This window comes from Taurulus bubalis (genome assembly GCF_910589615.1).
Source record: "Taurulus bubalis genome assembly, chromosome: 21".
NCBI classification, from domain to species: domain Eukaryota; kingdom Metazoa; phylum Chordata; class Actinopteri; order Perciformes; family Cottidae; genus Taurulus; species Taurulus bubalis.
Genome location: NC_136609.1, coordinates 12,463,008 through 12,473,928, shown reverse-complemented (window position 1 = coordinate 12,473,928; position 10,921 = coordinate 12,463,008). Strand labels below are relative to the sequence as shown.

Sequence of the window (10,921 nt, the reverse complement as noted above, 5' to 3'; positions counted from 1 at the left end):
CTCCTGAAGTCGACCACCATCTCTCTGGTCTTGGCCACGTTCAGAAGCAGGTGATTCTCACCCGCCCACTCCACAAAGTCACTCACCACTGCCCTGTACTCCTCCTCCCGTCCATCCCTGATACACCCGACCACCGCAGAGTCATCAGAGAACTTCTGCAGATGGCATGACTCTGTGTTGTACTGGAAGTCAGTGGTGTACAGGGTGAACAGGAAGGGAGACAGAACAGTTCCCTGTGGGGCTCCAACATCACTGACCACCGTCCCAGACAGCACACGGCCCATTCTGACAAACTGTGGTCTGCCTGTGATGTAGTCAGTGATCCAGGAGAGGGTGGACGAGTCTACCCCCACCACCCGCAGCTTCTCATCCAGTAGCAGTGGTTGGATGGTGTTAAATGCACTGGAGAAGTCAAAGAAAGTGACTCTCACAGAGACACCGGTTCCTCCTCTCAGCAGCCTGGACCTCTGGAGTGACCTGGGGTGACCTGAGGTGACCTGGGGTGACCTAAGGTGACCTGGGGTGACCTGGGGTGACCTGAGGTGACCTGAGGTGACCTGGGGTGACCTGAGGTGACCTGAGGTGACCTGGGGTGACCTGAGGTGACCTGAGGTGATCTGGAGTGACCTGAGGTGACCTGAGGTGACCTGGGGTGACCTAAGGTGACCTGGGGTGACCTGGGGTAACCTGAGGTGACCTGGAGTGACCTGAGGTGACCTGGGGTGACCTGGGGTGACCTGAGGTGACCTGAGTTGACCTGAGGTGACCTGGGGTGACCTGAGGTGACCTGAGGTGACCTGGGGTGACCTGGGGTGACCTGAGGTGACCTGAGTTGACCTGAGGTGACCTGGAGTGACCTGAGGTGACCTGAGGTGACCTGGCCTGCAGGTGCATGGTGGAGGAAGATGGAGAGCAGCCATGACACACGGTCCAGTGGGAGGCACGTGAAGCTGAGAGAAGCTGAGGCTGTAATTCCTCTAATTGGTCTTGTTTGTCAGCATCTTTCTAACGCACCATCATCTACTGGGAGTTGATGACAGCAGAGATGAAGCAGCAGCATGGAGCGCTGGTCTTAATCTCATTTGATTCATTCAGTCTCTTCACTCAGTGTGTTGTCCAGAGGAAAGGAGGTCACTTCTTCACGGTGTTCCTAACCTTTGTGTCACATGGGTTCTTCACACCAGTCTGTCCCCATCGGTCCTCATTGTGTTCACTCTGCATTACAAAAGTATTTCTGTTATTCTTCATATCAAAGGATTCCGTGGCAGACTAGAGTACTTTGTGATGTTTTCCATGTACGGGGGTCCTAGAGGGCACTTCATCTAAAGAAACAATGGAACGTTATGCAAGCCGTTATGTGATGTGCGGTTCTCTTGGTTCCATGGGAGGGTTGGTCTCATGGCGCCAAGAGAATCACTGATAATGACCGAGAGCTGATTCAGTGAGCAGTGCATCCTGGGAGACCCTGGAGACAACAAGCGCACCCAAAGCAGCAATTATGAATGCACAGGAGGCCGTGATATATGTCCTGACAGCAGTAGCAGTGGAGACACACATTCACCCTGGGTCACGCAGGAAGTGACATCATCGTTGTATGACATGGTATTACTGGTCTGTATGTTCACAGGTTATGATCTTCCCCTCAGAACTCCTTTAATAACCAGTGAACACAGTATGGCTGAAATTGAATGAAAACGAATGCTACCAATGTGATACATGTAATGCATTATACTGTACTAACAATACTAATGAACATTCTATAGCCCATGTTTACAATAATACGATGCAACAAAACACTCTTTGACACATTTAAATAGTGAATAATAGTTTGTCATAACATGCAATATGTTTATTGAGTTCCTCAAATCCGGTTTTTGATGAATATAAATGTCATTAAAAACATTCTTGCTGTAACACCAACAGGTTTCCATCAGTATGAATTATGATCCATCCCTTCTTACCTCCAACAGATTAACTCTAATCTCATGACAGCAGATAATCTCACCGGGTTGAACCGGCACAGAAGAGGGTTCCACCAAGAGAAACCTGGAGAGAGGAAGGAGGAGAGAGGAATGAGGAGAGAGGAATGAAGAGAGAGGAAGGAGGAGAGAGGAATGAGGAGAGAGGAATGAAGAGAGAGTACTAGTACTCGTGTTGCATGTGTACATGTATAGCAAAGGTTGATTCAAGTTGGCTTTATTAATTTTTTAAAGACAGATTTCACAAGTGACACTGTGATATCTGCCCTGCAGCCTCTCCACGACACGATGGAAACCAGCAAATAAAAACACAAACACATTTCAGATCTACAAAACATGATTTGGTCTGATTTGGTGTGAGTTACGTGTGATTTGATGTGAGTTTGGTGTGATTTGGTGTGAGTTTGGTGTGATTTGGTGTGAGTTTGATGTGATTTGATGTGAGTTTGGTGTGATCTGGTGTGAGTTTGGTGTGAGTTTGGTGTTAGTTTGGTGTGATTTGGTGTGAGTTAGGTGTGATTTGGTGTGAGTTAGGTGTGATTTGATGTGAGTTTGGTGTGATTTGGTGTGAGTTTGATGTGATTTGATGTGAGTTTGGTGTGAGTTTGGTGTGATCTGGTGTGAGTTTGGTGTGATTTGGTGTGAATTTGGTGTGAGTTTGGTGTGATTTGGTGTGAGTTAGGTGTGATTTAGGTGTGATTTGGTGTGAGTTAGGTGTGATTTGGTGTGATTTGGTGTGAGTTTGGTTTGAGTTTGGTGTGATTTGGTGTGAGTTAGGTGTGATTTGGTGTGAGTTTGGTGTGATTTGGTGTGAGTTTGGTGTGATTTGGTGTGAGTTAGGTGTGATTTAGGTGTGATTTGGTGTGAGTTAGGTGTGATTTGGTGTGATTTGGTGTGATTTGGTGTGAGTTTGGTGTGATTTGGTGTGAGTTAGGTGTGATTTGGTGTGAGTTTGGTGTGATTTGGTGTGATTCGGTGTGAGTTAGGTGTGATTTGGTATGAGTTTGGTGTGATTTGGTGTGAGTTTGGTATGATTTGGTGTGATTTGGTGTGAGTTTGGTGTGATTTGGTGTGATTTGGTGTGAATTTGGTGTGAGTTTGGTGTAAGCTAGGTGTGATTTGGTGTGATTTAGGTGTGATTTGGTGTGAGTTTGGTGTGATTTGGTGTGAGTTTGGTGTGATTTGGTGTGAGTTTGGTGTGATTTGGTGTGAATTTGGTGTGAGTTTGGTGTGAGTTTGGTGTGATTTGGTGTGAATTTGGTGTGAGTTTGGTGTGATTTGGTGTGATTTAGGTGTGATTTGGTGTGAGTTAGGTGTGATTTGATGTGAGTTTGGTGTGATTTGGTGTGAGTTTGGTGTGATTTGGTGTGAGTTTGGTGTGATTTGGTGTGAATTTGGTGTGAGTTTGGTGTGATTTGGTGTGAGTTAGGTGTGATTTAGGTGTGATTTGGTGTGAGTTAGGTGTGATTTGGTGTGAGTTTGGTGTGATTTGGTGTGAGTTAGGTGTGATTTGGTGTGAGTTTGGTGTGATTCGGTGTGATTCGGTGTGAGTTAGGTGTGATTTGGTATGAGTTTGGTGTGATTTGGTGTGAGTTTGGTATGATTTGGTGTGATTTGGTGTGAGTTTGGTGTGATTTGGTGTGATTTGGTGTGAATTTGGTGTGAGTTTGGTGTAAGCTAGGTGTGATTTGGTGTGATTTAGGTGTGATTTGGTGTGAGTTTGGTGTGATTTGGTGTGAGTTTGGTGTGATTTGGTGTGAGTTTGGTGTGATTTGGTGTGAATTTGGTGTGAGTTTGGTGTGAGTTTGGTGTGATTTGGTGTGAATTTGGTGTGAGTTTGGTGTGATTTGGTGTGATTTAGGTGTGATTTGGTGTGAGTTAGGTGTGATTTGATGTGAGTTTGGTGTGATTTGGTGTGAGTTTGGTGTGATTTGGTGTGAGTTTGGTGTGATTTGGTGTGAATTTGGTGTGAGTTTGGTGTGATTTGGTGTGAGTTAGGTGTGATTTAGGTGTGATTTGGTGTGAGTTAGGTGTGATTTGGTGTGATTTGGTGTGAGTTTGGTGTGATTTGGTGTGAGTTAGGTGTGATTTGGTGTGAGTTTGGTGTGATTCGGTGTGATTCGGTGTGAGTTAGGTGTGATTTGGTATGAGTTTGGTGTGATTTGGTGTGAGTTTGGTATGATTTGGTGTGATTTGGTGTGAGTTTGGTGTGATTTGGTGTGATTTGGTGTGAATTTGGTGTGAGTTTGGTGTAAGCTAGGTGTGATTTGGTGTGATTTAGGTGTGATTTGGTGTGAGTTTGGTGTGATTTGGTGTGAGTTTGGTGTGAGCGCTCGACGGGCTTCATGCAAACATAGGTGAGAGGAATTGAGTAGAAGGGAAGAGGATGCTGATCCTCTCACTGAGATTAGCTGCCGGGTCTGATGCCTCACTTAGCTGCACTAAGAGGCTTTACTCAGCCTGGAAGGGTTTAAATAAAGAGGTGACTTCACTCCCTCCGGTCCGTTGATCTGTTGGGATATTCATATAGAAGACATCAAATGATTCTTCACCCAACAGAATGATGTCATGCATGTGTTCATTGTCAAAAAAAGACATCGGTTTTGTATACAATTCATATTAGAATGTAATTCAGTTGAAATAAGCTCAGAAATCACAGAGAAACATTCACATTCCAACACGGTAAACTGTACGATTATTAAACATCTGGGACAATATCTTGTTTTGTGTCATGATATTGATAGACTGTCAACTCAGCTAGCTGATTCTCAGTTTAAAGCCATAGAAAATGATTCCTCCTCTTCCTCCTCCTGCTCCTCCTCTATCTCCTCTTCCTCCTCCTCCTTCTGCTCCTCCCCCTCCTCCTCTTCTTCCTCCTCTTCCTCCTCCTCTTCCTCCCCCCCTCACAGTGATTGCAGAGTGATGAACAGAAGGACCGTCTCTCCAGAGACAGATCTTTCCTCTCTCAGTCTGAGCCTCATGTTGATGTGAAGAGGAACAAGGAACACTATGAGATTCATTCAGAGCTCACCGCGACTTTTCTTCACTGTCTGAACTGCTTCTCATCATCATCATCATCATCATCATCATCGTCATCACATCCAGGTAAGCCCAGTTCCCGCAGTGTGTAGTGATTGTTTTTATGTTACAGTGTGATTCCTGAGCCCAACAAGACACACCGGGTGGACAATCTAATTTTAACCGATGTAATCTGAGTGAAGGATTTGAGTGAGCAGTGCTAAGAGACCTGCTGATCTGATGGTCCCTTTGTCCCTTGGTCCCTTGGTCCCTCGGTCCCTCAGTCCCTTATTCCCTTAGTCCCTTAGTTCCTTAGTCCCAGGCTGCTGGTCTTCCTCTGGACCGGATGAACGGAAGAGGACCTGGTGTCCAGGAACGCTGAGGCTGAGTACCGGTGCTCAGGGTCAGGGAGAGGATCCAGCGCTGTGTGTGTTTTGTGTGTGTGTGTGTGTGTGTGTGTGTGTGTGTGTGTGTGTGCGTGTGTGTGTGAGAGACACCACCCAGTTAGGACTCATAACAACAATAATGTGACTGAGTTCAGGTTCTTAAAGGTGCAAACAGCTTATGAGTTTATGTCAAATATGATTATTAGAAGTCTCAATGGATTCAGGGGCCCAAAGAGACGCTGTCATGTCTCAGGGGGCCAAAGAGATGCTGACATGTCTCAGGGGCCCAAGGTTAAAGTGTATGATTGAGAAAGTCCACATTTAGATTATTAAACTGAGACTCAGAATTACATTCAGATTGTAATCATTGTTATTTTCAAAACTAAATGATTTATGTTCAGTGAATTAAGAAAACTCAGATTTGGTCTTGCAGCTATTCTCATTTCCCAATTGTCAGAAAGCCTCCTGAGTGTCTGCTGTATTGACTTGTTCCTGCTAATGCTGCTCTGCTTGAGGACCTCCATGTTCTCAGACTCCTCTCAGAGACCACAGAGCCTCCACTCATGCCCATAATGTACTTTGTGATTTTACATTGATACTGGAACCTAACCCTTTATTTAAACAGTGATCTGCAGACTGTGCCCATACTGTCCCAGCATGCGTTCCTGTGTGTCTGCTCATAAACAAAGTGAGGTCATTTTGATATTTTCCAAGGTTGTCCCACATGATGCCCTTTGGGAAGAGCAGTGTTGGTCCTGCAGAGTCCGGCCTCAGCAGCCGGCCGGCCGAGGACGACATGAGGAGCAGGTGAGCTGGACACCTGCAAGCACGTCCCAGTCAATACTCTAGAATAAGAACATTTTTATAGTGAACGGCTGAACGTGGGCTATATTTAAAACAGACGTGTCATTCTTTCACTTGGGTGCATTACATTGTTCATGTGGCAGACTGCTCTGTCCAATGAGGGCCGACCCAACCAGACCCGGAAGAAGAGGCAGAGGAGCATCGGTCAACCGGCTGAGACGGAGAGAGCAGTCTGTTGCTGTCTTTATGGCCAAACATTCACATCATCTGCATAATGTATTGCTTTTCCTCCTTACATCTACTTTACTGCACCTGAGCTGGATCGGACTTTACCTTTGGTGGGGTTAGAACCCAAAGGGAGGACATGTAGGAGGAATAAAGGTATGGCAGAATGTCATAGAGGCAAACCAGAAGCCCTCCTCCGATGGAACACTTCTCTCATGTCTCAGTGTCCAATGAGAAGAGAGCACTGAGGAGGGTCTTCATGGTGTTCTGCTCAGACCCTGTGAGTGGAGGGTTATTGCTGTGGGCTGTGTGATGATATCCATACAGTCTTCATCATCAGCATCATGCGATTGTTCATAGCGGTTCCATCTGTCATGAGCAGCAGGCGTGTGGCTGTGACTCTACAGTGTGTCGCCGTCAGGATTACTGGCAGACATGTTGGACATCTTGTTTACATTCATTGCTACTCGGTCACAACACATGCACGCTTCTGTTTGTCTTCCAGTGCTGGTCGGTCGGCTCCAAACATGAACAACTGCAACAACAATGACGGGTAAGAGGGTTCCTGCACACAGCAGTGATGTATTATAGACAGCGTTCCATCTGCTGCACGACATGTACACACCACTAAAGAGATTACACACAACTCAACACAATCTGATGTTCTTGGTACATCAAAGGGTTCATTTGTTGAATACATGCAGCACATTTTGACTCGCCCAAGTGAATTTGACTTTTCAGGAGCGGGTGAAAGAACTGTCTTGTAGACAGTGCAGAGCAGGGTCGATGGGATCTGTTGACCTGCTGTTACTCCCAGACTGCTTCAACAGCAGTGGATAGAGGTGTCTGATCATTATCAGCCATGTTGTTTAGAGCCAAACCTGAACGACATGAGCTGGTGAGGGAGAATCCTGTGATCACGTAGGAGCAGGAGTCTAAGTTCAAGGAAGCCACTTCTGTGACTCTTTGGTATGTGTGAGCTGAGCAGGACTGTAAACCTGACGGTACCGGCGTCCTGACTCAGTGTCCAGTGAAGGGACGGCAGGGCAGCAGGGAGCCAAACACATCTTCTTTGTTCGGACCAAAGCTTGTATTAAACTGAAACTCCTCACTGGCTGCAGCAATGGCAGCTGGCCCTGACCACAGACTGCTGCCTGTGACGTCCCCTGCAGTGTTCCCTGTGTCACAGCGCCCCCTTCAGGCTCCCTCACACGACTGAATGTAGCATCAAAACGTTGATGTCACCTGCCTCTGTTTCTGGACATTTACAGGAAAAAAGATGGCAAGACAGAGGAACCCAAAAAGGATAATAAGAAAGACGACAAGAAAGACGACAAGAAAGACGACAAAAAGGATGATAAGAAAGAAGAACCGTGAGTTTTTATGGCTGCAACTTTCCATCAAACGGACATTTTAGAAAACTTGTTCATGGTTTACACACATTTGCTCAAAATTCTGTCAGATTTTGTATCTTTAGGAACTTTAAAATCTTAACTTTAATTTAAAATGATTTGAACTAAATTCATCCACACCAGATGAGTAATGTGTAGGTGTCATTCCTTTGGAAACAGCTGTAAGAATATTGTTATTTCATTTCAGGAACAATTCTGTTTCAAACATGAAGTCAGTATGGTATCAGTGGCAACACGACAACAGTCTCCTCTCTCAGGAGCTCTGAGCTAACATCTTTAGCACGACCAGGTCAAATTAAAGCTCTAAACCTGTGTCGGTCTGTTTGGAGAGACAGTGGATTCTAACCAGAGGTTCATACTTTCTAGACGTGGCAGTGACTCGTGTCGTCAGTAGTTTCCAGTACAAGTAGGGCTGGACACAGGGTCAAGTTCTTCAATAATGATACCAATGTAATACTTGAACCCCAGTCTACTGATGTAGATGCAACCTGTATGTACCTCTCTTTGCTCAGTATAAACAAGAGGTATTCACAAAAGCATCCCTTGTCATTCAGAAAGGAGGTGTGGATCATGGACCCCGCCACAGATACGTACTACTACTGGCTGTGGACCGTATCCATCCCAGTGTTCTACAACCTGATGCTGCTGGTGGCCAGGTCTGACCTCATGGTGTCTTTCCTCTGTACCTCATTGTTGTTCCCAGGTCTTTGTCATGGTTGTGCTTCCCTGTAGGTCTTGTTTCAATGAACTGCAGTATGGAAACTTAACGCTGTGGATGGCTTTGGACTACACCTCAGATGGCTTCTACTGCATTGACACCTTCGTGAGAGCCAGGACAGGTCAGTGACAGGAGCTCTGCTGAATTTGTGCAAAGTAAAGGAAACTTGGATTGTGTGCTAATGCTAATGCTATTACTGATTCCAATGTGTCAACAGGTTTTCTGGAGCAGGGCCTTCTTGTAAGGGATGCAAAGGTCCTGAAAGAAAAGTACATGAAGACACGGCAGTTCAGACTAGACATCATATCACTGATTCCCACAGATATAATATTCCTCAAAATTGGAATCAACAACCCAGAGTGGAGGTTCAACCGTCTCTTTAGGTTAGGCCGACTCTTTGAGTTCTTTGACCGGACGGAAACGCGAACCAACTTCCCCAACATCTTCCGAATTGGTAATCTTGTGCTTTACATCATAATCATTATTCACTGGAACGCTTGCCTCTACTTTGCCATCTCCAAGGTGCTCGGCTTTGGCTCAGACACCTGGGTATATCCAAGCGGAAATAATCCGGAGTTTGCTCGCCTGGCCAGGCAGTACATCTACTGCTTCTACTGGTCCACTCTTACCCTGACCACTATTGGGGAGACACCACCCCCAGTCCGAGACGTTGAGTACTTTTTTGTGGTAGCGGACTTCCTTACTGGGGTTCTAATCTTTGCTACAATTGTAGGCAATGTTGGTGCCATGATTTCCAACATGAGCGCTGCACGAGTAGAGTTCCAGGCTAAGATTGACTCTATAAAGCAATACATGCAATTTCGGAAGGTCACGAAAGATCTGGAGGTAAGAGTGGTGAAGTGGTTTGACTACCTGTGGACAGAGGAGAAAACCTGTGATGAGAAGCAGGTGCTGAAGAACCTGCCAGACAAGCTCAAGGCGGAGATAGCCATCAACGTACATCTGGAGACATTAAAAAAAGTGCGGATCTTCCAAGACTGTGAAGCAGGTTTGCTCATTGAGTTGGTCCTTAAACTTCAGCCTCAAGTCTTCAGTCCTGGAGACTACATCTGTAAGAAGGGGGACATTGGCAGGGAAATGTATATCATCAAAGGAGGGAAGCTGGCTGTAGTAGCAGATGATGGGGTCACACAGTTTGTGGTCCTCAGTGACGGGGCATACTTTGGAGAAATCAGCATCCTCGGGATCAAGGGCAGTAAGGCAGGGAACCGAAGAACAGCCAACATCCGAAGTGTGGGCTACTCTGATCTGTTTGCCCTGTCCAAAGACGACCTGATGGAGGCTCTCATTGAGTACCCTGATGCTAAGAACGTGCTGGAGGAGAAGGGGAAGTCCATCCTGATGAAAGACAATCTAATAGATGAGTCACTGGTCGCTGCTACTGACGCCAAAGACTTGGAGAACAAAGTCAATCAGGTTGAAGCCAGTTTGGAGGTCATGACGGTCAAATTTAGAAAGTTGACAGCCCAATACGACTCTTCCCAGCGTAAACTCAAACAACGGCTCAGTAATATGTCAAACCAGGTCCAGACCCTCAGAGTAGACAATGAGTAGATCTCTATGCTGCCAGTCTGATGGCACTCGAGCAGCTGGACGGAGGCTGGTCCTGCAGCATCGAGCCTCCGGCGCTGTTCTCACTAGCACAGATATCCAGAACGCTGTTCTCATTAACACAGATATTCAGAGCGCTGTTCTCATTAACACAGATATTCAGAGCGCTGTTCTCATTAACACAGATATTCAGAGCGCTGTTCTCACTAGCACAGATATCCAGAGCGCTGTTCTCATTAACACAGATATCCAGAGCGCTGTTCTCACTAGCACAGATATCCAGAGCGCTTGGTAACTCAATACTGTGGAAGTACTAACTGAGAGATGTTCCTCCTGAACATCCAACACGGTCTGCTCCCACATGGTCTGAACTACATGGTCAGACTCTCTCAGTCTTGTTAATGTCTTTTAAACAGGTGTTCTCTGATCATGTACTTTATTTACTTATATATTCAGCAAAGTCCCATAACAGCTGTTTGTGTTGAGAATTTGGGGCTTTCTTTATTAAACATTAAAAGTGAAATTTAGTACTGAGTAACATGAGGTAACACAAAGCAAGGTACCATTCTGGTCTCACCTGTCATGAAGTCCTTTGAATGAGGTCCAGTCATAGAGACACCTGTCACTGGTACTTGTGTGTTTAAAGCACCTGCTCACTGTCACTTCACCTAGATCTTCAGTCAAATGCATCTTCTCCCACCAAAACTTAACCTTGTAAAAACATACTATCCTTTTTCCATTTCCACTTTGATGTGTGTAGCATGGTTTTAAAGCAACGCTGTTACCAGAAGGTTCCTGCGTCTGTTT

The 10,921-nt window shown here is 45.8% G+C and overlaps 1 protein-coding gene across 1 annotated transcript; it reads left to right on the top strand.

Annotated features, from left to right (window-relative positions):
- Window positions 1–6,110: 6,110 nt before the first annotated feature.
- Window positions 6,111–10,117, top strand: LOC306752723 (cyclic nucleotide-gated channel alpha-3-like; the record flags this gene model as incomplete). Its single annotated transcript, XM_079236517.1, has 6 exons — window positions 6,111–6,190; window positions 6,918–6,965; window positions 7,684–7,785; window positions 8,379–8,480; window positions 8,557–8,663; window positions 8,760–10,117. 6 exons carry the CDS (start codon window positions 6,111–6,113, stop codon window positions 10,115–10,117), a joined length of 1,797 nt encoding a protein of 598 aa, XP_079092643.1.
- Between the last annotated feature and the right edge of the window lie 804 nt (window positions 10,118–10,921).